The sequence below is a fragment of the Nerophis ophidion genome, linkage group LG07 (genome assembly GCF_033978795.1).
Source record: "Nerophis ophidion isolate RoL-2023_Sa linkage group LG07, RoL_Noph_v1.0, whole genome shotgun sequence".
In the NCBI taxonomy this organism is placed as follows: domain Eukaryota; kingdom Metazoa; phylum Chordata; class Actinopteri; order Syngnathiformes; family Syngnathidae; genus Nerophis; species Nerophis ophidion.
Window position 1 is genome coordinate 25,525,886 of NC_084617.1, and position 27,962 is coordinate 25,553,847.

Here is a 27,962-nt window from a genome sequence, read left to right on the forward strand (position 1 = left end):
ATTAATTAATGAGACATTTATATAATTATTCAAATATTTATTCATGACATTAGTTTGTTGATTATGCAGACATACAGCATGATGAATAAGAATTGTTATTAATTGTTAGAATTCATGACTTTTCCGTGACAACACAGCTGACAACAATTACGATAAGCTAATCCACTTTAATCAACCGATGTGCTCTTGTCTCGTTGCCGTGGCCACTGGGGGTAAAAAGAAGGCGTGACCACCTGAGGCCACAACATTTGCCGCACACCAAAACTTGCTGGGATTCGAACAATGGCACGCCAGCCGTCACGTTGCTTCTTCATTAACATTGGCGTTGATGGGAGGCTGAAAGGCCAAAGGTTAGCATGAGGACGTTAGCATAAGGACGTTAGCATGATAACATTGGCATAATGGTGTAGCTCAGTTGCTAGAGTGGCCGTGCCAGCCACTTGAGGGTTCCAGGTTCGATTCCCCCTTTTGCCATCCTAGTCACCGCCTTTGTGTCCTTGGGCAAGACACTTTACCCACCTGCTCCCAGTGCTACCCACACTGGTTTAAAAATGTAACTTAGATATTGGGTTTCACAATGTAAAGCGCTTTGAGTCACTAGAGAAAAGCGCTATATATACTGTATAAGGCACATCGGTTTATAAGGAGCATTAAAGGGGTCATATTATTTTTTTTTTTTCGTGAACTGAAAAGACTTCCTTGTAGTTTACATAACATGTAATGCTGCTTCTTTGCTCACAATGTTGCATAGATGATGTTTTGCACATCATCTTCGAGTCACTTTCTGACAGTCGCTTCAGGATGCGCCATTTTGTGGGTACTCTTATTTACATGGCAGTGTCTTCTCCCCGTCATCTTTGTTATAGCGGTGTAGCGTGCAAGGACGGGATTTTGGATCCACTTTGGACTGGACTCTCACCGTTATGTTAGATCCACTATGGATTGGACTTTCTCAATATCACGTTAAACCCGCTCAACATCCATTGCTTTCAGTCCCCCGGGATTTGGGGGTTGCTCACATATGCGGTCCTCTCCAAGGTTTCTCATAGTCATCATTGTCACTGTCACCGACATCCCATTGGGTGTGAGTTTTTTCTTGCCATTATGTGGGCTCTACCGAGGATGTCGTTGTGGTTTGTGCAGCCATTTGAGACACTTGTGTTTTAGGGCTATATAAATAAACATTGATTGATAAAATATAATTCACTTCACAACAGACATCACGTTAGCATGATGGACATTAGCATGAGGACGTTAGCATGAAGGTGTTATCATAAGGTTGTTCAAATGAGGACATCAGCATGATGAAGTTAGCATAAGCACATTCGCATGCAGACGTTAGCCGACATTAGCATGCTGACATGAGCAGACATTAGCATGAGGATGTTAGCATGAGGAAATTAACATGAATTGAAATATTTATTTCAAACCTGCACAGTAAAACTAAACACAGGTTGTTTTTTTTTTACATTTTGGCAGAGATATTTATGCAAGGCTTGAAAAGGGGTTGAATGAAGCAGATGCTTATAATAGCCAAACCCCTCTCACTCATTCCACATTTAACATAAACAATACAATATAATACAAGAACAATACTCTATAAACAAAAAGAAAAACTCCTGTACACTAACAATACTATACAATAAGACGAGACAAAACACACACACACACACACACACACACACACCTCTCTCCCATCGCTCTGTGCTGGACATAAGGACATTACCAGACATCAGCATGAGGGCAATAGCATGAGGAAGTTAGAATAAGGACATCAGCATGACGATTTATGAGGACATTAGCATGAGGACATTAACATAAAGACATTAGCATGAGGGTGTTAGCAAAAAGACATTAGCATGAGGACGTTTCAGTCTCGCTCACCATGCAGGTGTGTTCGGGGGCAAAGGTCACACCTCTGCACGGCCGCTCCTGAGATCCGCTGCTGCCTGAGCGCTTCCTCATGATACCTGGAGAGCAGGACAGGTGAGGTGACTCGTCATGTGACCTCCTCCATGCAACCTCCCACCTGCGGGGGGCAGCACTTCCGTTCGCTGAAGGCTGTTTCTGCGTGCGGGGGGGAAGCCGCGTTGTCGACTGAGTACGGCGGCCGGAGAGACCACGCCCAGGGGCGGGACCTTTCCCATCCTCAGGCAGAGCTCCTCGATCTCTCGCCTCTGATTGGCCTGCAGCTCGTGCACCTCCAACAGGTGTCTGGGACAAGGGGGGTGAGGGGCTTACAAAAGCATCGCGCCTGGCGGATGTGTTTCCATGGCAACATGTTCACCTTTCCCGTAGCTCCTTCAGCCCCTCACACGACCCCTCGTTCTCGGATTCGTCAGAACTGACAAAGGATGCGCGACGGATGCGCGATTGGCCGGGAGGTGGCCCCTCCCACATGCTGCCAGTCGGCCTTCGGCCCGCCCCCCTCCTCCGCTTCCCCTCCCCTCTCACCGATTGGCTCTCTTCGTCCGTGATGCTCTCCGAGCTCTCGCATTGGCTCATCCGAGACGGGGGCGGGGAGTGTGCGGTGGGTGTGGCCTTCTGAAGTGGGCGGCGCTCAGGGTGTTGGCCATCCGCTGGATCCTCAGAGCGCGCCACGTGGAAACGACCCACGCTGAAGGCGGAAGGCGTCGTTAGTGGAGGAGACTCGGCAGGCGGGGTGGGGGCGGGGCCTGCAGCAGGAAACAAAAATAATCAGGGTGCACTGGCAAGGGCGTGGCACTGGCGAGTGATGTCATTTACCAGGAGAAGGCGGAGGCAGGCCGTCGCTAAGCTGCGGCGGACTTTGACGCTGGAACAAAGCAACAGGTGAGTACTGACACCCCACCCCCAAACTAACGCACTCACCTCTCCCGGACTCCAACTGGGCGACGCCCACTGCCTACTGTTGTGGGCGGAGCCTGGCTGAGTCGACGGAGGCGCAGACCAGGAGGTGTGGCCCTGAGGGCGGAGCTCCGAGCCCGAAGAGGGGGACAACGGGGGGGTGAAGGGAAGGTGCGGGGCCTGGGAGGGAAAGCTCGGAGTGGGTGTCCCGGGGGGGGGGATGAGGGACTGGGCCACGCTCATGGCTAACGATAGCATGTTAGCTAGAGAGAAAAGGGGCTGGTCGGGGGGCGGCCACTGAGCCACCGGGGAGGCGGGGGAAGTGAGGAGGGAGGAGTAAGGGGGGAAGTGGGGAGACAAGGGGTGATACGGCAAAGGAGGTGGAGCTTCTGGGCAGAAAGACAGGTGAGGGCACTCATTAGAGGAGGGGGCGTTCACAGAGAGGCTACCTGAACAATTGCGTAATGGCGGGAGCTACGGCCGGCTGGACAAGGGAGGATGTTAGCATGGAGACATTAGTATGAAGAAATTAACATGGGGACTTTAGCACGAGGATGTGAGAGTGAGGATGTTAGCACGAGGACATTAGCTTGAGGATCCAATCATCCATGCATTTTCTACCGCTTCTCCTTTTCGGGTTCGCGGGGGGTGCTGCAGCCTATCTCAGCTGCATTTGAGTAGGAATACATTATCATGAGGATGTTAGCATGAGAACGTTAATAGGAATACTTTAGCATGAGGACATTAGCTTGTGGATGTTAGCATGAAAACATTAGCTTGTGGATGTTAGCATCCTTCCGTCTTACCAGTTAGCGACGAGCTGGATGGCGTCCTGGGGAGATTCTGAGCTGCTGTCTTTTGCTGGTGACACAGTAACATCGTTAAGACAGGAAGTCAGTGCGGGTTACTTCCTGCTGCTGTTTGTTACAACGCACCTGGGGCTCGGGAAGGGGTGGGGCGTCTTTTGGCCGCTGGTGCTGATGTATCATTGACTCCGCCCTGTCGATGATGTCATACATGCGCATGATGAATTCTTCTCTCTCAGGCCGCAGGATGAAGTCTCTGTGGATCTGTCAAAGACATCATGAAACTGAGATAAACTGCTTGAATGACTCACACTATAAATGACATAAAACCAAGATAAAACACAAAAATTGTGATATTGTACTTAACTATGTAGCGGTATAGCAGAGGTGTGGACTCAAGTCACATGACTTGGACTCGAGTCAGACTCGAGTCATGAATTTGATGTGAAGTGAAGTGAATTATATTTATATAGCGCTTTTCTCTAGTGACTCAAAGCGCTTTACATAGTGAAACCCAATATCTAAGTTACATTTAAACCAGTGTGGGTGGCACTGGGAGCAGGTGGGTAAAGTGTCTTGCCCAAGGACACAACGGTAGTGACTAGGATGGCTGAAGCGGGAATCGAACCTGCAACCCTTTGAGTTGCTGGCACGGCCACTCTACCAACCGAGCTATGCATTTAGACTCGACTTGACAAAATGTAAAAAGACTTGCAACTCGACTTAGACTTTAACATCAATGACTTGTGACTTGACTTGGACTTGAGCCTTTTGACTTGACATGACTTGCTACTTTCCTCAAAACCCAACGATTAAAAAGTTATTCAGGAGCGCTCCGTATCTGTCCTGGTCTGTCAGCGTGTGTGCAATGACAGCCTGTGCGCTACCTGTCAGAACAACAGCCAATCAAATTACATCTACGTTGTTTTCGTCACACAGCATTCATCCAATCAAATTGCGGGGAAACCAACGAAGAAGAACTCTCAAACAACAGAAGAATAAGTGAAGAAAATTATGCCATAAAGTGTTTTGTTCGGGTATTAAAACTACGACTTGGTCAACAAAACAGGAATTGCCGTATGCAAAACATGCGGTTGGAAGATTCCAGACGGAGACGCATCAATTTACAACTTCGTTCGACATTTGAAGTTGCACAAAGAAGGGTACGTTTTGAATGTAAGCTAACGTTTATTGGCTGAGTAACGTGACTTTTATTTGCTGTGGAGTTTAATCAGTGAGGCTGTAAACTCACTGCTAACGTTATAACCATAGACATCTTATAAGGGTACGCAGCATCGAGCGCTACTGCCTATTGCCGCAGACGAGACGCGGGGCCGCCATCTTGGAGTGGTGATCCGCTCCACTCAGGGCAATTCATTTGGCAGGAGCAATGAACTGTCAGCGCATTTAATTCATATTAACTCACTGAATACCACTTATATTCACGCGCCTTTTTTGTCATTCGTGTAACTATGACAAAGGACACATGTCTTGGCGTGTTCATAATTTGCTTAATAGTAATAGAATATTCTTATAAGATATAAGTGACCAGACGTCTGAGATCAAAACTGGGAATATAATCCCAGAGAAGGAGGGAAAAAACAGTCAGCTATTTTGAAGTTGAAGAAACAATATGATTAGTTTATATATACATGCGTATATCCTACATCAGGGGTAGGGAACCTATGGCTCTCGAGCCAGATGTGGCTCTTTTGAGGACTACATCTGGCTCTCACATAAATCTTAACTGACATTGCTTAACACGATAAGTAATGAATAATTCCGCTGGTCATCACAGTTTTGATTGATTGAAGCTTTTATTAGTAGATTGCACAGTACAGTACATATTCTGTACAATTGACCACTAAATGGTAACACCCGAAGAAGTTTTTCAACTTGTTTAAGTCCGGGTCCAGGTAAATCAATTCACGTTACGTGTTAAAAACAACGTTAAAAATATAAAACATTCTCATGCATTTTAATCCGTCCATCCGTTTTCTACCCTACCAGTTCAAGAAGTCGCATTAAGAAGTATTTTATTTATCATTGGTTAGCTTCAGAATAACTATGTTATTAAAAAAAATAAAAGACTTATTATACTCTAAAAATGCACGCATTTAGTTGTATTCAGTGTTAAAAAATATTATATGGCTCTCACAGGAATACATTTTAAAATATTTGGCTTTCGAGGCTCTCTCAGCCAAAACGTTCCCGACCCCTGTCCCTACATAAACAATGTATGAATACATTAAATATCTATATATCTTATGGACCTATAGACCAGAAGTTCTCAAATGGGGGTACTTGAAGGTATCCCAAGGGGTACATGATATATTTTTTTAAATATTCTAAAAATAGCAACAATTCAAAATCTTTTATAATTATATTTATAGAAAAATACTTCAACAAAATATGAATGTAAATTCATAGACTGTGAAAAGAAATGCAACAATGTTGACAGCTAGATTTTTTGTGGACATGTTCCATAAATATTGATGTTAAAGATTTCTTTTTTGTGAAGAAATGTTTAGAATGAGGTTGATGGAACCAGATGGATTTCTATTACAATCCCCAAAGAGGGCACTTTAAGTTGATGATTACTTCTATGTGTAGAAATCTTTATTTATAATTGAATCACTTGTTTATTTTTCAACAAGTTTTTACTTATTTTTACATCTTTTTTTTTTTCAAATAGTTCAAGAAAGACCACTACAAATGTGCAATATTTTGCACTGTTGTACAATTTAATAAATCAGAAACTGATGTCATAGTGCTGTATTTTACTTCTTTATCTCTTTTTTCAACTAAAAAATTCTTAGCTCTGACTAAGGGGGTACTTGAATTAAAAAAATTTTGAGAACCACTGTTATAGACTTTATCTCTGTTGCTGCAGCAGCAGAGAGTTTATTCTTTCTTGACACTTTGTATTGATAATTTCTATTACATTCTTCCTTTAAATTATCATGTTCACAGTGATTGTTTTTTATGTATTTTTCATGTATGTTGCTTTGGATAAAAGTGTCAGCCAAATACTCAAACATATATAAACACCTGAAAGTCTTTATTTCAGCTAAAACCACTAATCTGTTTCACTGGATTCAGAATAAAAACAAATTTTGTCTTACCCAACAAAATTAGTATCTGAATATTGTTACTTGAATACTTATCTGTGGTTACAATAAAATGAGAATGCATCATAATCAGTGGCGGCTGGTGAATTTTGTTTTAGGTGGGCCTGAAAGTTTGTAAACCAAATACCTGTAGGGGGTTCATCCTCCCCCAGAAGATTTATTTGTGATTTTCACATACACATATTGTAGTTCTTTGCTCCTGCTTAACTCTGTGGTAATCTTCTTTTTACAAAATACAACCAATAATATGTTAATGTGAATTCTTACTTGTGAAAAGTAATCCTCCAATTCCTATTTTCAACAGTCCGCTCATTTGAGCAGGAAAACGCTGAATACCAGCCCAGTATCTTTGTTTTCTACCTGTCAACTGTCAATTTAAGCTGCTTGCCGGCTCCTCATCACCACTTCAAGATGGCGGCCAAATTGCTTGCGTCACAGCAGCCAATTCTGCGTCTACTTATAAGATGTCTATGGTTATAACGTCATTGCAAACACGGCAATCTGTTGCGTCCACTGCAGTTCGCTACCTTATTCATACTTTTTGTCAAGTGATTTTTTTTTAAGCAGGGTTGCATGAGGTACCTATACATAACGTTACGTTAGTGAATGCATCACACAGAGTAACGTAACGTTAGACGGCGGTCAGCAGCACCGTCTATTTTAGCCACCTACAAAAAGACAAACATAGTCAAATAAAGGTCAGTTAAAATGTATACTATACTAAGAATATGTGTACATATTCCATAGAGACCTGACATCTAAAAAGTACAGCACTGTTCATTGTTATGTTCATGTATTTGTTATGTTTTTCATGTGTATGTACACTTAAACACATATATAGTGTGAGATGAGATCAATGAGATAAGGTAACATGATATAAACTGCTGTGGAACTAGTTACGATGCAATATTCCATTGAAATACAATGTTAACACTTTTGTGCAAATAAGTACAGTTGCACTTGTTTTTTCAAATGTGTTTATACTGTAAAGGAATGAGTTAAATGTTTAGAATAACTAGTTAATAGTGCTATTATGAAGTGCAATGTCGGCACTGTTTTTTTTTTATAATAAATACTTACAGTGTTTTAAAAGCAGACACAATCTGTGTACATATATTAGTCTGTGGTTAAAAAGACTTGAAATGACTCGAAACTCAAAATGCAGGACTTGGGACTTGACTTGAGACTTTCCAGCATTGACTTTGGACTTGACTCGAGACTTGACTCGAGACTTGATGGCAAAGACTTGAGACTTACTTGTGACTTGCAAAACAATGACTTGGTCCCACCTCTGATATTTAGTATGTATAATAGTGAAATAGGATGTATAGTAGTGATATAGTATGTATAGTAGTTATATAGTATATATAGTAGTGATAGAGTGTGTATATAGAATGTATTGTAGTGGTATAGGATGTATATAGTGATATTATACATAGTACTTTATTGATTGCTTCAGGAGAGTTCCCTCAGGAAAATTGTGTGTGTGTATGTGTTTATATATATATATATATATATATATATATATATATATATATATATATATATATATATACATATAGGGACTCCGAAAGGGACAAGCGGTAGAAAATGGATGGATGAATGTATATGTATATATAGTAGTGATATAGTATGTATAGTACCTATTCAGTGGCCTAGTGGTTAGAGTGTCCGTCCTGAGATCGGTAGGTTTTGAGTTCAAACCCCGGCCGAGTCATACCAAAGACTATAAAAATGGGACCCATTACCTCTCTGCTTGGCACTCAGCATCAAGGGTTGCAATTGGGGGTTAAATCACTAAAAATGATTCCCGGCGTGGCATCGCTGCTGCGCACTGCTCCCCTCACTTCCCAGGGGGTGAACAAGGGGATGGGTCAAATGCTGAGGACAAATTTCACTACACCTAGTGTGTGTGACAATCATTGGTACTTTAACTATTTTAACTTTAGTGATGCAGGATGTATATAGTATGTATAGTAGTGATGCAGGATGTATATAGTATGAAAAGTAGTGATATAGTATGTATAGTAGTCATGTAGCATGTAGCAGGTATAATCTTCACAGGATTTAAGGACGGACTCAGGCTTGCCTCACCATCACAGAGGCGATGTCTTCGGGGTCGTCTCCGTCCAGGTCGAACTTGAAGGTGACCATCTTGCTGTCGTGGGTGGTCAGCTGACATTCCACCACACGGTCGCCCAAGTTGGACACCTGTAAGGACGCAGGTGACGTTACACATACACAGACGCGTCTGCCTTGAAGTACCCAGTGTTGGTCTTCTCACCCCTGTGATCCTCAGGCGCGCCCACGTTCTTTTCCTTAACTTCCTGCCACTCACTTCTTGGTTCCTCTTTTCCGTTTGGCCGTCGTTGCCGTCGCTCAAACCCGAGGTCACGTCAGAGGCGTAGCTGTGAGGCAGAAGGAGAAGTAGCATCTTTGGAGGAAGGTTGCTGTGGCGGCGTTACCTGTCCACAGGTGAAGAAAAGCCGCCGACTGACATGGATGGTGGTCGCTCCGACACTGCGATGCTCTGTGGGGACGACAAACAAAATATTAGCTGCTGCGCCAATCTTGGCCACGCCTCCTGCTTACCCTGGGGAAGCGCAGCACAGGAAGGGGCGGAGGCTTTGACGCACGAGCCCTGGGAATGACAGGAAGAGGCGGAGCTTCTGCATTGTGTCGGACACCTGACAACAAGAAGGGGATAATGTCTAGGGCAGAAAGACGAACTACAGGCCAACGACAAAGTACTCAAGTCTGACTGTCTCTAGCCGCTATCTTGTTCCCGTCTCCTTCGGTCTTGCTGCTGATGGGCAGGGCTTGTCTTGGAGCGGCGTTCTGTTGGATTTGTGACATAAGATTGCTCATTTGCACCCTAAACTACAGGTAACATTGACACACGTGAAAGCACCGCAGTGGTCACCTGTTCCGCAGTAGGTGAGCTTGCGGGTCCTTGCCGACTAGAAGTCTGGCGTTCCCTGCCTGCCTCCTGCAAGTCGCCCTGAGCCAAACGGCGGTGTTCCTCGCGTTGGTGCTTTATGGCGGTGACGCGGTCTCTGAGGGTCTTGGCCACCAGCTTGTAGTCGCCCTCGGACACAAAGCCCAGTACCACCTGGAAGGAGGCGGAGCAGGTGAGAGCGGGCAAACTCATGACGGTGACATGATCAGGCGCTACCATCTCCTGGGCCACCTCCTCCGGGACGTCCTCGTAGAGCTCGAAGAGAAACTCGATGGCGTTGTTGTCCTTGTATTTGCCATGGAGCCGCTTTGTGCCGTCCATCCTCAGCCACAGTTTCAGCGCCGCTTTCTTCCCATCGTCGTCCTCGGCCAGCTCCACGTGGACACCCAGCCGGCCCTGGAAGAAGCGGTGCTCCAGAAGGTCCTGGACTGTGTACCTAAAGGTGTGAGGGGAGGGTCAGGCGGCATGAAGTTAATGATGCTAGCGGTCCAGCAAGTCGTACCTCTCGTTGATGTTAGTGCGGATACAGCCCTCGATGATCTCCTTCAGCTCCACCACTTGGACTTGAGAGAAGGCGTCAGGTTTGATTCCCTGCGAGGCGAAGCGAGTGAGACGTGCGGACGAGGCAGAGACCAACTCAGCTGGACGCTACTTACGTTGGTGACTTTGCGGTAGATTTGGGCAGCATTCTCACACTCCGAGTACGGATACTCAGAAGTGGCCATCTCCAGGATGCACATTCCGAAGGCGTAGACGTCCACGGCCTCGTCGTACTTTTCCTCGTACATTTCCGGGGCCATGAACTCTGGCGTCCCTGAAGGCATGGCACGCCCATCGACGTGTTTCCATTGCAGTTTTTCACAAAATAAAAAGCAATATTTCGAAAATTTGCGAATTGTAAGTGTTTCCATTAAATTATGTTTTGCGTCATGAGCTGTGATTGTCGTTATATCAGATCCTAGAAGACTCCACTTTGAGGATGTTGGAAGCTTTGCGACTCCATGGTTTTGGAGCAGTGATTACAGTTTGCATCCACTGCTGTTGCTGTGGTTGTCAGTAGAAGACGAAAGCAGCGGGTGATCGCTCAAAGGCAATGTCCTTACGGCCCAATTGACATTGTTCGGGCATGTGGGTCTCTACTAGCCTGCAGGTAAGCCTCTAATGGACAACCTGCGAAGCAGCCCGGTGCGGCGGTGCCGCCTTGCTGGCCCCCAACCGACATATCAGAGATTTATGGCCACCTTGAGATTCTTCGGCCATGTGGGTCTCTACGAGCCTGCAGGTCAGCCTCTATTTCCGGGAAGGGACCTGCGATACGGCCCGATGTGGCGTTTACCCCTCGGTCCCCCTCAGTTGACCGATCGGAGACTTACAACCCTTTTGAGATTGTTTGGGCATGTGGGTCTCTACTAGCCTGCAGGTAAGCCTCCAATGGACAACCTGCGAAGCAGCCCGGTGCGGCGGTGCCGCCTTGCTGGCCCCCAACCGACAGATCAGAGATTTATGGCCACCTTGAGATTGTTTGGGCATGTGGGTCTCTACGAGCCTGTGGTCCAGCCTCTATTGGCGGGAAGGCCCCAAAAAACACCTAATGAGAGCGCAAAACATTTTCTGCGATATTTAAAAGGTTTTTCCAAATATGGATGTTTCCATTACCAGTTTCTTACTGCTGTACTGTATTTAGGTTTTGCGCATTGCTAGGGTAATGGAAACGGAGGTGTTGTGATGTCATCGCAAAGGCTCTTACCGATAACACTCTTGGCGAAAGAGGCCTTCTTGAGCGTAGCGAGGCCCAGGTCTCCGATCTTGACGGAGGCAGAGGGTCCCGTGATGAAGATGTTGTCGCACTTGAGGTCGCGGTGCAGAATGGGGGGGCAGCGCGAGTGCAGGAAGTGCAGACCTTTGAGGATCTGAAAGCTCCAGCGCTTCAGCAGCTTCAGCTTCATCTGACGGAATCTGCGCAAGTACCTGAGGGGGAGGAGTCCGTGAGACAGGAAGTAGTGGGCAGGTACCTCAGCAAACTCACGTCTTGAGGGTCCCTGAGGTCATGAGCTCCGTCACCAGGATGGTGCACTTGGGACCTCTCTGCGCTGACTTCCAGGAGTCGAAGAAGCGAACAATGTTCGGATGCTGGAGACCTTTCAGCATCTCCACCTCCTCGGTGAACCTCTGACGCTCCGCCTTGCTCAGACGCTGCGTCTACGGGGTGAAAGGTCGTCAGCATGTTTGTGTGCTGTTATCAACACCAGCCAGATGGCGCTGGTGGGCTCTGTCAAGCGCTGAGTCATCGTCGGCGCTTTATCTCACACGCGCACGCAGCAGCTTGATGAGCCCTGCGGTGACATCACTGCAGGCCAATCGTAGCTCAATAGGTCAAGGTGGCACAAAAAGTTTGTGTGTGTGTTTGGCGGGTGTGTGCACCTGTGGTACCTGCAACTCGCACCAGGCTACCTCCACGGTGGTCTCAGTGTCGAGACCCTTGTAGACGGATTTGAAGGATCCTCGGCCGATCTCGATGTTGAACTTGAGAAAGCGTCCGTCCGGAGAAGACGCCACCGCCTTGGTCTCCACTTCTTCGCGCTCCTCCTCTTCCCTCTGTTGCCATGGTAACACTTCCCTGTCGGATGACAACAACGCCACCGCAATGTCTTCGCTCTCCTCAGAGCTGCTTTCCATTTGAACGTCCAGTGGACTGTCCAGTGGACCGTCCTCGTGGATTGTCCCAGGAAAAGTAGGAGGAGGAAGACCAGGAGGAGGAAGGGTGTTCTCGTCCCCGAGTGTCTTCATGATGTGCCCTCCTTGCTGGACATTGTGAGCCAGTGAAGACAAGATCAAACTAGTGGATGTTCCTTCAGACCTCTGACTGCTCTATCAGCTGAGTTCAGATGGTAGGAGGAGTTAGCACAAGCCCCGCCCTTTAGACACCTGAAGTCCAACTTTTAGAGATTATATATATATAAACTATTTATGCCACGGTTTTTATGTCTAGTTCAAAAATGAAGAATAAAAAGCAAAAGTTTATTACACATTCCATCACTGCGCTGAGCATGACGGCGGAAGTCGATTATTTAGGTCCTATGAATGCTTTCGATGATCGACTCGTACTGCCTGTTTCCTCCCACAATGCTTTGCGCTCCAAAATAGTTGCCAGTCATTGTAGCAAACATCCGAGAGGACGTCAGCTTGTCCCAATTTGTCTTTTCGCTGCGAACTTCTTCTTTTCTGAACACATCATGAAGGAGACCGCGGCCAAGCGGCGGGACCGAGCAGGCGGTCGAGACCGGGACTCGAAGGCCGAGAAGCCAAAGGAGGTCGGCGCCGAGCCGCAGGACGTGGAGATGCCCGAGGCGGAGGCTGCTAGCTCGGCCAAGCAGCCCAAAGAACTGGACAGCCTCACGTTGGACGGTAAAGTGGAGCGGTACCGCCGACACCACATAACGGTTCTTCCCCGCACCCAACACGCTTAAAGTCAAGGTCTTGTACGCGAGCTTTAGTTAGCTTGTTAGCGCCGGCGGTTAGCTAGCTGGTGACGTCACTGTGCTAAAGCAACATAAATATAACTCAGTAATTAAACTACACGAGTGAAATAAGTGTATGAAGAAACTTTGAGGTTATGTGCATTTATTAAAGCATCTTTTTTGGGTGTTTTTTTTTCTTTGTCCGTTTTTAATTAAGACCAGAACACATGTGGTTTTTCTTTTTTTATGCAATCTAATTCGCAAATGAACATTAGCAACAGTCAGCTAACTAAATAAAGTCAATTGGAGTCGCTCTATTCCAACTATAAAGCCCTCTAAAACATCCAGAATTCCTCCATCAAGGTTTTATATACTTGTTGTAAGAACAAACCCTGTTTCCATATGAGTTGGGAAATTGTGTTAGATGTAAATATAAACGGAATACAATGATTTGCAAAACCTTTTCAACCCATATTCAATGGAATGCACTACAAAGACAAGATATCTGATGTTCAAACTTATAAACTTTATATTTTTTGGAAATAATTATTAACTTAGAATTTAATGACTCCAACACGTGCCAAAGTAGTTGGGAAAGGGCATGTTCACCTCTGTGTTACATCACCTTTTCTTTTAACAACACTCAATAAACGTTTGGGAACTGAGGAAACTAATTGTTGAAGCTTTTAAAGTGGAATTCTTTCCCATTCTTGTTTTATGTAGAGCTTCAGTCGTTTAACAGTCCGGGGTCTCCGCTGTCGTATATTACAGTTCATAATGTGCCACACATTTTCGATGGGAGAAATGTCTGGACTGCAGGCGGGCCAGGAAAGTACCCACACCCTTTTTTTTTTTTTACGAAGCCACGCTGTTGTAACACTTGTATTGCTGAAATAGGCAGGGGCGTCCATGATAACGTTGCTTGGATGACAACATATGTTGCTCCAAAACCTGTATGTAACTTTCAGCATTAATGGTGCCTTCACAGATGTGTAAGTTACCCATGCCTTGGGCACTAATGCACCCCCATACCATCACAGATACTGGCTTTTGAACTTTGCGTCGATAACAGTCTGGATGGTTCGCTTCCCCTTTGGTCTGGATGACATGTCTTTGTACCTATAACAATCCGAATGGTTATTTTCCTCTTTGTTCTGGAGAACATCACGTACTCGGTTTCCAAATATAATTTGAAATGTGGACTCGTCAGACCACAGAACACCTTTCCACTTTGCATCAGTCCATCTTAGATGATCTTAGGCCCAGCCAAACCGGCAGCGTTTCAGGATATTGTTGATAAATGGGTTTGGCTTTGCATAGTAGAGTTTTAACTTGCACTTACAGATGTAGCGACCAACTGTAGTTACTGACAGTGGTTTTATGAAGTGTTCCTGAGCCCATGTGGTGACATCCTTCACACACTGATGTCGGTTTTTGATGCAGTACCGCCTGAGGGATCAAAAGTCCGTAATATCATCACTTACGTGCAGTGATTTCTCCAGATTCTCTGAACTTTTTGATTATTTTACGGACCGTAGATGGTAAAATCCCTAAATTCTTTGGAATAGCTTGTTGAGAAATGTTGTTCTAAAACTGTTCGACAATTTGCTTACAAAGTGGTGACCCTCGCCCCATCCTTGTTGGTGAATTACTCAACATTTCATGGAAGCTGCTTTTACTCCCAATCATGGTACCCAACTGTTCCCAGTTAGCCTGCACACCTGTGGGATGTTCCATATAAGTGTTTGATGAGCATTCCTCAACTTTATCAGTATTTATTGCCACCTTTCCCTACTTCTTTGTCACGTGTTGCTGGCATCAAATTCTAAAGTTAATGATTATTTGCAACAAAAAAAAGTTTATCAATTTGAACATCATAATATGTTGTCTTTGTAGCATTTTCAACTGATTATGGGTTGAAAATGATTTGCGAATAATTGTATTCCGTTTATATCTACATCTAACACAATTTCCCAACTCATATGGAAACTGGGTTTGTATATATGTAGTGTAGTAACAGGCACATTCATAATAATATGCAATATTTATGTATTTGGCTCATTTTAAGCATACGGCTGTGTATTAATTTCACCAATGCATTACAATGTTCCTTTTTTCCTTCAACAACACTACCATCCATCCATCCTTTTTTCTACCGCTTGTCCCTTTTTGGGTTGCGGGGGTGCTGGAGCCTATCTGAGCTGGAGCCTATCTCAGCTGCATGCGGGCAGAAGGCGGCGTACACCCTGGACAAGTCGTCACCTCATCGTAGGGCCAGCACAAATAGACAGACAACTACTAATCATGGCATATTCAAGTGAGACAATAAAGACTATGTGACAAAAGATGGACCAAAAACCTAAATGTCTTTGTTCTGAATATACAGAGAATGATCTACAAGTTTTAGAAATTGTGTGCTCAACAAATCCAGCTTTAGTGAAACACAAAGCATCATGTAGCAGTATTGCTACGTGCTAAACAATATATACAAACTATGAACATAGTAAAAAAAATCACTTTCTGAACAAAGTCTGCTCTCACTGGGGTGCCGCACGACTGACAGGATGTTTGTATCTTTATGTTTTGATGAAGAATTAATCATAATCCTCACGAAGGATAAAAAAGGTGCCGCAAACAAGCGTTGTTTCGTGTCTTTCTCACCATCTACGAATCTAAGTTGAATGTCAAAGCTGACCAACTTCTCAGTTTATGTCCACAACCTTCTACTATCCAGGTGAAAAACATGATTTATGATCGATAATTAACTTTCACCAACTCAGAAGTGATGCAGCAGCTCAATGTGTCATTATAGCAGCACATGCAAGTTAGTTCTCTGTTATCAATGCTAAAAGTAGTTCCTCTGTGGTAGCGCTTATAACAATGTTGCTAACACTTTGTTAAAACAAACCCCGTTTCCTTATGAGTTGGGAAATTGTGTTGGATGTAAATATTAACAAAATAAAATGATTTGCAAATCATTTTCAACCCATATTCAGGTGAATATGCTACAAAGACAACATATTTGATGTTCAAACTGATACACTTTTTTTGCAAATAATCATTAACTTTAGAATTTGATGCTAGCAACATGTGACAAACAAGTTGGGAAAGGTGGCAGTAAATACTGATAAAGTTGAGAAATGCTCATCAAACCCTTATTTGGAACATCTCACAGGTGTGCACGCTAATTGGGAACAGGTGGGTGCCATGATTGGGTATGAAAGTAGCTTCCATGAAATGCTAAGTAATTCACAAACAAGGATGGGGCGAGGGTCACCACTTTGTAAGCAAATTGTCGAACTGTTTTAGAACATTTCTCAACGAGCTATTGCAAGGAATTTAGGGATTTTGCCATCTACGGTCCGTAAAATCATCAAAAGGTTCAGAGAATTTAGAGAAATCACTGCATGTAAGCGATGATATTACACCCCTTTAATCCCTCAAACAGTACTGCATCAAAAACCGACATCAGTGTGTAAAGGATATCACCACACGGGCTCCGTAACACTTAATAAAACCACTGTCAGTAACTACAGTTGGTCGCTACATCTGTAAGTGCAAGTCAAAACTCTACTATGCAAAGCAAAACCCATTTATCAACAACACCCAGAAACGCCGCCGGCTTCGCTGGGCCCGAGATCATCTAAGATGGACTGATGCAAAGTGGAAAAGTGTTCTGTGGTCTAACGAGTCCACATATTGAATTATATTTGGAGACTGTGGACGTGGTGTCCTCCGGAACAAGGAGGAAAATAACTATCCGGATTGTTATAACCGCAAAGTTCAAAAGGCAGCATCTTTGATGGTATGGGGGTGTATTAGTGCCCAAGGCATGGGTAACTTACACATCGGGGAAGGCACCATTAATGCTGAAAGGTACATACAGGTTTTGGAGCAACATATGTTGTCATCCAAGCAACGTTATCATGGACGCCCCTGTTTATTTCAACAAGACAATGCCAAGCCACGTGTTACAACAGCGTGGCTTCATAGTAAAAGAGTGCGGGTAATTTCCTGGACCGCCTGCAGTCCAGACCTGTCTCCCATCGAAAATGTGTGGCGCATTATGAAGCATAAAATACGACAGCGGAGACCCCGGACTGTTGAAACGACTGAAGCTGTACATAAAACAAGAATGGGAAATAATTCCACTTTCAAAACTTCAACAAATAGTTTCCTCAGTTCTCAAACATTTATTGAGTGTTGTTAAAAGAAAAGGTGATGTAACACAGTGGTGAACATGCCCTTTCCCAACTACTTTGGCATGTGTGTTGCAGCCATGAAATTCTAAGTTAATTATTATTTGCAAAAAAAAATAAAGTTTATGTGTTTTAACATCAAAAATCTTGTCTTTGTAGTACATTCAATGTAATATGGGATGAAAAGGATTTGCAAATCATTGTATTCCGTTTATATTTACATCCAACACAATTTCCCAACCAATATGGAAACGGGGTTTGTATGTAGATCATGAGTTGTAAATGGAGTGTTGTTGGCGGTTTTTGGATGGATGTTTTTAGAGGGCTTTATGAGTGGAATAGTGTACTGCTGTTGTTAGCCACCTCATACTTGCCATATTTTACGAGTTAGGATGCATAAATAAGAAAAACATGAATTCTGAAGTTGTGAATGATGGACATAATTTCCCCAAAAAGTGCAGTTCTCTTAAAATCTTGCCTGCACAATGAAGTCACTGAGTTCTTGTCCTGGCGGTCAGACATCAAGGAGCATGTAAAGCAGATCGAGAAGGCCGTGTCGGGGAAGGAGCCGCGTTTCGTCCTGCGAGCGCTGCGAGCGTTGCCGTCCATGAGTCGCCGCCTCAACACGCTGGTGCTGCACAAAGCCATCGGCGGCTTCTTCACCAACAACGCTGCCACCAGAGACTTTCTGCTGGCCTTCCTGGACGAGGTGAGTCTTTGCGAGTCACGCCATCTTCCTACATGCGTATGACTGCCCCATGTTTGCGCTCAGCCCATGGACATGGTGGACGGAGACGTTCCGTTTCGTCCAAGGACGGGGAAGGCAGCGTCTAATCCGCTGCTGCCGGAGGTGGAAGCCTACCTGCAGCTGCTGCTGGTGGTCCACCTGACCAACAACAAGAGGTTCACCGAAGTGAGGGCGACACGCTGCGCTTCGCTAGGAGCACTCCTATTGGTCCGTCTCTCATCGTGTGACTGTTGGCTCCAGGCGCAGAAGGTGGCTGATGACCTGCTGCACAAAATTGCCTCCAAGAACCGCAGGGCTCTGGATCTGGTGGCCGCCAAGTGTTATTACTACCACGCCCGAGTCTACGAGTTCCTGGGCCAGTTCGATACCATCCGCAGGTACGCGTCTCATACGTCTCTCATTCCTCTCTGGCATCAGCTGACCCTCTGTCCTCGCCGCCCGCAGCTTCCTGCACACTCGCCTACGCACGGCGACGCTGCGCCATGACGCCGACGGCCAGGCAGTTCTTCTGAACCTCCTTTTGAGGAACTACCTGCACTTCAACCTGTACGACCAGGCCGAGAAGCTCGTCTCCAAGTCTGTCTTCCCTGAACTCGCCAATAACAACGAGTGGGCCCGATACCTTTACTACACAGGTGCACTGGATTTATACATGATCTGAAATATAATATTTATAAATAGTCTTTTCTCTTTGTTGTATTTAGGGCTTTGCAATATGGCTGAGAACTTTGTCACAATATGGGTTTTTTATAACGGTTGATAGCGAGAATTATTATTTTTTATGACCTATGGAAAATAAGGAGCAGGAAAAAAATGTCTTATTTCAAATGTAACCTTCCTCTGGTTATAATATTCTCAGCTGTCAAGGCAGGAAGTAAATTTAAACCCAAAAATGGAAAATTCAAACAATATAAACATCCATCCATCCATCCTTTTTTTACCGCTTGTCCCTTTTGGGCGCGCGGGGAGTGCTGGAGCCTATCTCAGCTGCATTCAGGTGAAAGGCGGTGTACACCCTGGACAAGTCGCCACCTCATCGCAGGGCCAACACAGATAGATAGAGACCACAGTCATATTCACACACTAGGGCCAATCTTAGTGTTGCCTATCCCCAGGTGCAATGTTTTTGGAGGTGGGAGGTAGCCGGAGTACCTAGAAGGAACCCACGCAGTCACAGGGAGAACATGCAAACAAAATTGTAAAATCAAATTGAACACTTTACAATAAGCTTCGCAACTTCCGTTGTTTCTGACAAAGATGGTAAAAAAAATAAAAATTTTTAGCCAATGTATTTTTATTGGCAATATATACTAATGTCCTTTTATTGCCCAGCCCTATTTTTTTTGTATTATTGATCCAGGTGTAATGTGACATGCAGGTCGCATTAAAGCCATCCAACTGGAGTACTCGGAGGCTCGCAGGACTCTAACCAACGCACTGAGGAAAGCACCCCAACACACTGCTGTTGGCTTCAAACAGACGGTAGAGACACACACACACATACACACACACGCGCGCGCGCGCGCTTTTAGCCACCATGCAGCAAGCGTGTGCATGTGCGTGCAGGTTCACAAGCTGCTGATCGTGGTGGAGTTGTTGCTAGGAGAAATTCCTGACAGACTTCAGTTCAGACAGCCTTCACTCAAGAGGTCTCTGATGCCCTACTTCCTGCTGACTCAGGGTCAGTGCTGGCTACCTCCTGCTACAGGACACCAGCCATGGTGACTGTTGATGATTGTTGTGTGTGTGTGTGCAGCGGTGAGAACGGGCAACCTGTCCAAGTTCAACCAGGTGTTGGAGCAGTTTGGAGAGAAGTTCCAGGCTGACGGCACGTACACGCTCATCATCCGCCTGAGACACAACGTCATCAAGACCGGTGAGCCGGCCGTTGTTTCCCCCCTGCTGTGACGTCACATGCTCTACAGAGGAACAACCATGTGTGTGTTTTCAGGTGTGCGCATGATCAGCCTTTCCTACTCCCGCATCTCGCTGGCTGACATCGCGGTCAAGCTGCAGCTGGACAGTCCAGAAGACGCGGAGTTCATCGTGGCTAAGGTAGCTTCCACATGCTTCTACTCTATTGTTGGTCATCTTACCTCAAAAAAGTCATTATAGTTACAAATTACTTCTCCCAAAATGTAATTGAGTTAGTAACTCAGTTACCAAATTATAGGAATAACTACCGTATTTTCCGGACCATAGGGCGCATCGGATTATAAGGTGCCCCATCGACAAATGGTCTATTTTTTATCTTTTTTCATATATTATAGGGTACATTAAAGGAGTCATACTATTATTTTATTTTTCTAAATGTTAAAGGCCTACTAAAATGGGATTTTCTTATTCAAACGGGGATAGCAGGTCCATTCTATGTGTCATACCTGATCATTTTGCGATATTGCCATATTTTTGCTGAAAGGATTTAATAGAGAACATCGACGATAAAGTTTGCAATTTTTGGTCGCTAATAAAAAAGCCTTGCCTGTACCGGAAGTAGCAGACGATGTCCACGTGACATCTGGTTGTAGAGCTCCTCACATCCTCACATTGTTTACACACATAGCCACCAGCAGCTAGAGCAATTCGGACCGAGGAAGCGACAATTTCCCCATTATTTGAGTGAGGATGAAAGATTTGTGGGTGAGGATAGTGAGAGTGAAGGACTAGAAGAAAGAAAAAAAAGACGAGGGCAGGAGCGATTCAGATGTTATTATTAGACACATTTATTAGGATAATTCTGGAAAATCCTTTTTCTGCTTATTGTGTTACTAGTGTTTTAGTGAGATTAAATAGTCATACCTGAAAGTCTGAGGGGTGTGGTGACCGCCAGTGTCTCTGAGGGAAGCCATGGAGGAGCCAAGAAAGTCGCAGCTGCCTCTTTGACAGCCGCAGGAGGAACGACACAAGCTCCGCTCATGTTTACTGTAGTAGCCAACTTACTACCACAATTTTCTCACCGAAACTTGCCTGTGGACATGTGGTAGAGAAACATGTTTGCTTGACCGCTCTGTTCCATATTAAAGCTTCACAACAAACAAAGAAACACCGGCTGTGTTTGTGTTGCTACAGCCGGCTGCAATACACAGCTTTCCACCAACATCTTTCTTATTTATAGTCTCCATTATTAATTGAACAAATTGCAAAAGATTCAGCAACACATCTGTCCAGAATACTGTGTAATTATGCGATAAAAACAGATTACTTTTAGCCGTGTTCGGTGCTGGGAGAACATGTCCGCTTACCACCGGTGACGTCACGCGCACGCGTCATCATTCCGCGGCGTTTTTAACAGGATACCTCGTGGGAAATTTAAAATAGCAATTTAGTAAACTAAACCGACCATATTGGCATGTGTTGCAATGTTAATATTTCATCATTGATATATAAACTATCAGACTACGTGGTCGGTAGTAGTGGGTTTCAGTAGGCCTTTAAACACTTCCTTGTGGTCTGTAATGGTGGTTATTTGTCAAAATGTTGCATAGATGATGTTTTACAGATCATCTTCAAGCCGCTTTCTGACCGTTTTGTCGGCGGTCTTATTTACGTGGCTCACCTTCGACAGCGTCTTTTCCCTGTCATCTTTGTTGTAGCCGTGTAGCGTACAATGACGGGAGTGGAAGAAGTGTCAAAAGATGGAGCTAACTGTTTTAATTACATTTAGACTTTACTTAAATCTATAACGGAGCAGCATCTCCTCCTACGGAAACAACAACACCGAAAATGTGTCCCGTGAAAAACCGTCCGACCGAAACTGTCTAATTACTAAAGTTCCTTGAGTGAATAATGTAAAGTCACTACACCGGTATGTTTTTGCGCTTTCATGGCGAGTTTACTGACAGATATAAGTGAGAACTTGACACTACTTTATATTAGAAATGGCAACAGCGGAGGATGATTGTCCCATAACAAGAATATAGAGGAAAAAGAAGAAACTTATCAACCACGGTGTTAGCGCGGACATGTGCAATTTTTCAGGATTTATGCAGATCTCAAATACAGATCAGCTAATACCAGAAGGTAAGAAAAGTGGCTTTTGCATAATATTGCAAAACAAAACGCCAGATGATATGTCTTACCTTATACACACACCATAATAATACTCATATGTTTAATGCGCTGACAATCCTTTAAGTGGCGCGGCTTCATAGCTTACCAAAGTCGTAGTAAAACATTTTGATAAATTTTTGAGCGCCGTGTGTGATGTTCTATATTTTCAATGGACCATATAAAATGTTGGTGTTGTTTACTTGAGTGATATTGCAGTCTACAAGTATCTCTTATGTGTGAACTGGTCACACGTATCATTACACCATGTACCAAATAAAATATCTTTGAGGTGGGTGAGGTCAACCAAACTTATTCCTTACATTAGGCGCACTGTCGAGTTTTGAGGAAAAAATGGGATTTTAAGTGCGCCTTACAGTCTGGTAAATTCGGCAGTTATATGACGCATAAATAACCAACTGACAACGTGCCTGGTATGTTAACGTAACATATTATGGTTAGAGTCATTCAAATAACTATAACTAATAGAACATGCTATACGTTTACCAAACAATCTGTCACTCCTAATTGCTAAATGCCATGAAATCTTATACGTCTAGTCTCTTACGTGAATGAGCTAAATAATGTTATTTGATATTTTACGGTAATGTGTTAATAATTTCACACATAAGTCGCTCCTGAGTATAAGTCGCACCCCTGGCCAAACTATGAAAAAAACTGCGACTTAAAGTCCGAAAAATACGGTAATATCTATTGTGTGTCGCGATATATATTGATATCATTTGATCCACCCAGCCCTATTTTTCCACACACCGAAACTCAGCTCCACAGTTACACGTGTGTGTGTGTGCGTGTGCGTGTGCGTGTGCGTGTGTGTGTGTGCGCGCGCGCGCAGGCCATCAGAGACTGTGTGATCGAGGCGAGCATCAACCACGAGAAAGGCTTTGTCCAATCCAAAGAGACCATGGACATCTACGGGACCCGAGAACCGCAGCTGGCTTTCCACCAGAGAATCTCGTTCTGCTTGGACATACATAACATGTCTGTCAAGGTAACTACATGATCACATGACTGTGCACACAGGTCACATGATCACATGAGGTGTGATGTTTTTTATGTTTGTCTTTCAGGCTATGAGGTTTCCACCAAAAGCTTACAACAAAGACTTGGAGTCAGCAGAGGTAACAATTATACACACACACGCACTTTTACAATGCAGTGTATTGTTATATACTTTTTATTTATATATATATATATATATATATATATATATATATATATATATATATATATACATACAATACAAAACCAGTGAAGTTGGCATGTTGTGTAAATGGTAAATAAAAACAGAATACAATGATTTGCAAATCCCCTTCAATTTATATTCAATTGAATAGACCGCATAGACAAGATAGTTAATTTTCGTGATGAGAAACTTAATTTTTTTGGCAAATAATCATTACTTAGAATTTAATGGCAGCAACACATTGCAAAAAAGTTGACACAGGCATTTTTACCACTGTGTTATTTGGCCTTTCCTTTTAACAACACTCTGTAAATTTTGGGGACCGACGAGACCAATTTTTGAAGCTTTTCAAGTGGAATTCTTTCCCATTCTTGCTTGATGTACAGCTTAAGTTGTTCAACAGTCTGGGGTCTCCGTTGTCGTATTTTACGCTTGATAATGCGCCACACATTTTCAATGGGAGACAGGTCTGGACTACAGGCAGGCCAGTCTAGTACCCACACTCTTTTACTACGAATTCACGCTGTTGTAACACGTGCAGAATGGGGCTTGTCTTGCTGAAATAAGTAGGGGCGTCCATGATAATGTCGCTTGAATGGTAACATATATGATGCTCCAAAAGCTGTATGTACCTTTCAGCATTAATGGTGCCTTCACAGATGTGTAAGTTACCCATGCCTTGGGCACTAATACACCCCCATACCATCACAGATGCTGCCTTTTAAACTTTACACCTAGAACAATTCGGATGGTTCTTTTGCTCTTTGTTCCGGAGGACACAACGTCCACAGTTTCCAAAAACAATTTGAAATGTGGACTCGTCAGACCAAAGAACAATTTTCCACCTTGCACCAGTCCATCTTAGATGAGCTAGGGCACAGCAAAGCCGGCGGTGTTTCTGGGTGTTGTTGATAAATAGCTTTCGCTTTGCATAGTAGAGTTTTAACTTGCTCGTACAGATGTAGCAGCGAACTGTAGTTACTGACAGTGGTATTCTGAAGTGTTTCAGAGCCCATGCGGCGATATCTTCTACACATTGACAACGATTTTTGATGCAGTACCGCCTCAGGGATCCAAGGTCACGGGCATTCAATGTTACGTGAAGTGATTTCTCCAGATTCTCTGAACCTTTTGATGATATTACAGACCCTAGATGGTGAAATCCCTAAATTTCTTGCAATAGTTGGTTGAGAAATGTTGTTCCTAATCTGTTCGACAATTTGCTCACGCATTTGTTCACTAAGTGGTGACCCTCGCCCCATCCTTGTTTGTGAATGACTGAGCATTTCTTGGAAGCTGCTATTATATCCAATCGTGGCACCCACCTGTTCCCAATTAGCCTGTTCACCTGTGGAATGTTCCAAATAAGTGTTTGAGGAGCATTCCTCAACTTTCACAGTCTTTGTTTGCCGCTTGTGCTGGCTTTTTTTAAACATGTTGCTGGAATCGAATTCCAAATGAGCTTAAATTTGCAAAAAATAACAAAGTTTTCCAGTTTAAATGTTAAATATCTTCTCTTCGCAGTCTATTCAATTGAATATAGGTTGAAAAATATGTTTTTATTTACCATTTACACAACATGCCATCTTCACTGGTTTTGGGGTTTGTATATGTATATGTCCGGTCAAAACACTTGTTAAAGTTCTGATCGTGGAAACGTTGATGCTTGCATGTATTGTAGATACGGCGGGATTGCGGTTTCAAAGTCTTCACATTAATACAACCTGACGGCATCAACAAAAACTTGGTGTGTAGTTTTTAGCGTTGGCCGAGTCTGAAAATAAATTACATCTCTGCTGCAGCGGGAGGGCGGCAAGGTGAGAGTGTGGAACGCCATAAGGAGGAAGTGAGGCATATTCGTAGTAGATGAGTAAAATAGCTTTTTTTTTGGACATTTCCTGAACAATTCATCAAAATCAATGCGTAACTGTTTGAGTTATGTTGCTAACAGACAGACAAACCCTGGCGAAAACATAACCTCTTTGGGAGAAAGAAAGTATTTCGTTTTGAACTTTTCCAAGGCGACACAGAGCCAGCTGGTCATGTCGCACCGCACGCATATAATCACCAAAAAAAAAGGTTCAACACTGGAAATACGAGGAATCTCAAAAACTACTTGATAAGTCATCAATCCATCCATCTATTTTTCCACTACTTGTCTCTCTGGATGTCGCGAGGGCTGCAGCCTGTCCAGCAGCACTCGGGGGGGAAGGCAGCGTCCACCCTGGAAAAGTTGCCACCTCATAAAGTGTCACACAAAAGATATTTAAAGCCAACCATCAGTTTGTGAGCTATTTAAATGATTAAAAGTTAAATTGTTAGTTAACTTTTTTAAGAAACTGCATATTGCAGACTGATACAAACATGTCCACTGTGGTGGACACTGCTTTTTATAATGTGAAAGTTAAAAGATACTAGAGTAAACTTTATTGTGTTACACTGAATGTTTGCATTGTTACTTTAAAAACACGCAAGTATAATTTAAAAAAATATATTTTATAACAGTAGATGTCTTTGCTCAATTATTTGCACAAAAAAATATATAAATATTATTTATATTAGAGAATTATGTGTTTTCAATTACAGTAAGTGTTAGTCATAAACATTCCTGCCACTTAATTTTACCCATAACTTTTATTTAAGTACATTGTACTTAGTAAACATGACATCTTGTGAGACAGCGCCCTCTGCTGGTTTCATAGCTGCATCACGCTTTGCCTACCCCTGCAGATAGCGCAATTATCCATGCCATTATAAACTATCATACTAATTACTGACAGTGTTGCCCAGATTATTGCAGGGTTGCAAGTATAATCCATAATTCATACGTTCCACATCCCTGTGGTAACTGAATTTCTGCAAAGTATGGACACTATTTATTTTTATGATTTGTATGTTAATTTAGTCTTTGTAAACCTCCCACACACACTCTTTTAAAGACAATTGAAATCCTCCTAAAACATATTTAATCAATCAATCTTTTTAATTGTATAGCCCTAAATCGCAAGTGCTTCAAAAGGGCTTCACACACCCCAATGACATCCTCTGATCTAAAACCATATCTGGGCAAAAATGGACCATTATGTCTGAATAGTTATGACCATGTAATATTTAGTTTTTTCTTTTTCGAAAAAAATTGCTAAAAATTCTACAATGTTGTTGTTTTTTTCTGTCAAGATTGGTTATTACATCAATGACAAATAAATTGAACGTTTTGGATTTCAGCACAATTAAACAAAGACGTAAAGGGGTCTGAATACTTATTGTATATGTATGTATGTATGTATGTATGTATATATATATATATATATATATATATATATATATATATATATATATATATATATATATATATATATATATATATATATCGTGTGTATATATACATATGTGTATATATACACACACATATATACTTATATATGTATATATACATTCGTATGTGATATATAAGATGGTAAAGATGGACACATCGAATCGATAATGAGTAGTTAAAAGGTCAAATTCCTTCTGTGTTAAACGTACTTGGACAGTAAAGATGATTCTGAAACTTAATTAATTTTCTAGAAAAATATGTTTACCTCAGCATTACATCTCACACACATATAAAAAGTAATTCAAATAACAAGCCTGTTTGCAAAGTGAAAACTACAAATATGGCTACGTAGATGTTTTAGTCAAGTTATGTTGACGCTGCGCCTCTACTCCCTCGTTTGTTCATGTCTGGCTTATCGTTTTCATCTCAGTATTAAGCGTACTACGTAGATGTTTTCCCATGCCTCTTCAGGGGCAGCATGGCTCAGGTAGTAGAGTGATACTATTCTCAGTCCCCCTGTGACCATGCGCAAGTACCCTTGAGCAAGACAGTTGCCCTGCTGCTGCGTCATGTGCTAACAGTGTGGAAGCACTTTAAAGGTAGACAAGTCCAATCTTGTGCTCGTAAAAGTGATGTGACTCCGGTTTCAGCTCACATAAAAGTCAGCATTCCTTACCAAAACACTCAGAAAGCCTACAGTGACATCAAGTTGACGCGACTGCTCGCTCCGCCTCCTGACACATAAACTTTTGTCTCCCGCGTGAAGTAATCCAGTTAAATTTTTTTTTACTGCACCCACACAAAAGGCTTGAAGTGTCCAAAATGTGTGAGGATGTAAAGTAGAGTGAATCATGATTGTTGTGTAAAGAGAGGCAGTTGTCATGCCTTATAACACATGTGTGTTACTTCACTCTCATTCCTCTCATACATGTGTGCTGACATCACTTGTTTACTCATACAATTATTTAATATCTACTTTGGACATTAGAGTACCACCATATACTTTACATATACTACATACAAAGTAAGTATTTGAACACCCTGCTATTTTGCAAGTTCTCCCACTTAGAAATCATGGAGGTGTCTGAAATGTTCATGGTAGGTGCATGTCCACTCTATGATTTTTTAACAATTTATTTGTGTGATACAGCTGAAAATAAGTATTTGAACACCTGTCTATCAGCTCAAATTCTGACCCTCAAAGACCTGTTAGTCCGCCTTTAAAAGTCCTCCTCCACTCCACTGTATTATCCTGAATCAGATGC

The 27,962-nt window shown here is 43.2% G+C and overlaps 2 protein-coding genes across 6 annotated transcripts in view; one reads left to right on the forward strand and one right to left on the reverse strand.

The window, feature by feature from the left end:
• LOC133556137 (serine/threonine-protein kinase WNK4-like) lies at window positions 1-12,603 on the reverse strand. Of its 4 annotated transcripts, none has more exons than XM_061905778.1 (20): window positions 12,144-12,603; window positions 11,749-11,921; window positions 11,470-11,690; window positions 10,379-10,536; window positions 10,225-10,313; window positions 9,939-10,158; window positions 9,687-9,875; window positions 9,526-9,601; window positions 9,356-9,450; window positions 9,229-9,293; window positions 9,048-9,171; window positions 8,858-8,974; window positions 3,762-3,896; window positions 3,633-3,687; window positions 2,851-3,215; window positions 2,746-2,794; window positions 2,288-2,675; window positions 2,030-2,214; window positions 1,885-1,970; window positions 1-1,169 (listed from the first exon to the last, which is right to left on the reverse strand). In XM_061905778.1, exons 1-20 carry the CDS (start codon window positions 12,507-12,509, stop codon window positions 1,164-1,166), a joined length of 3,162 nt encoding a protein of 1,053 aa, XP_061761762.1. In that variant the 5' UTR covers window positions 12,510-12,603; the 3' UTR covers window positions 1-1,163. The 4 variants fall into 4 exon arrangements, with proteins under 4 accessions (XP_061761762.1, XP_061761760.1, XP_061761759.1 ...); XM_061905776.1 differs by having other exon boundaries at window positions 8-336; window positions 2,851-3,212; XM_061905775.1 differs by having other exon boundaries at window positions 9-336.
• psmd3 (proteasome 26S subunit, non-ATPase 3) overlaps window positions 4,633-27,962 on the forward strand; it is a 24,487-nt gene continuing 1,157 nt past the window's right edge. Inside the window, exons 1-11 of one of the 2 annotated variants that reach the window (XM_061905780.1) lie at window positions 4,633-4,795; window positions 17,898-18,088; window positions 18,152-18,292; window positions 18,368-18,504; window positions 18,572-18,762; window positions 19,506-19,609; window positions 19,694-19,808; window positions 19,884-20,003; window positions 20,079-20,182; window positions 23,031-23,186; window positions 23,266-23,316. In XM_061905780.1, the coding sequence (XP_061761764.1) occupies window positions 17,987-18,088; window positions 18,152-18,292; window positions 18,368-18,504; window positions 18,572-18,762; window positions 19,506-19,609; window positions 19,694-19,808; window positions 19,884-20,003; window positions 20,079-20,182; window positions 23,031-23,186; window positions 23,266-23,316 (1,221 nt within the window). In that variant the 5' untranslated portion in view covers window positions 4,633-4,795; window positions 17,898-17,986. Of the gene's footprint in view, window positions 4,796-12,829; window positions 13,128-17,897; window positions 18,089-18,151; window positions 18,293-18,367; window positions 18,505-18,571; window positions 18,763-19,505; window positions 19,610-19,693; window positions 19,809-19,883; window positions 20,004-20,078; window positions 20,183-23,030; window positions 23,187-23,265; window positions 23,317-27,962 lie in introns of those variants that run through there. The other variant, XM_061905779.1, reaches the window with a different exon arrangement.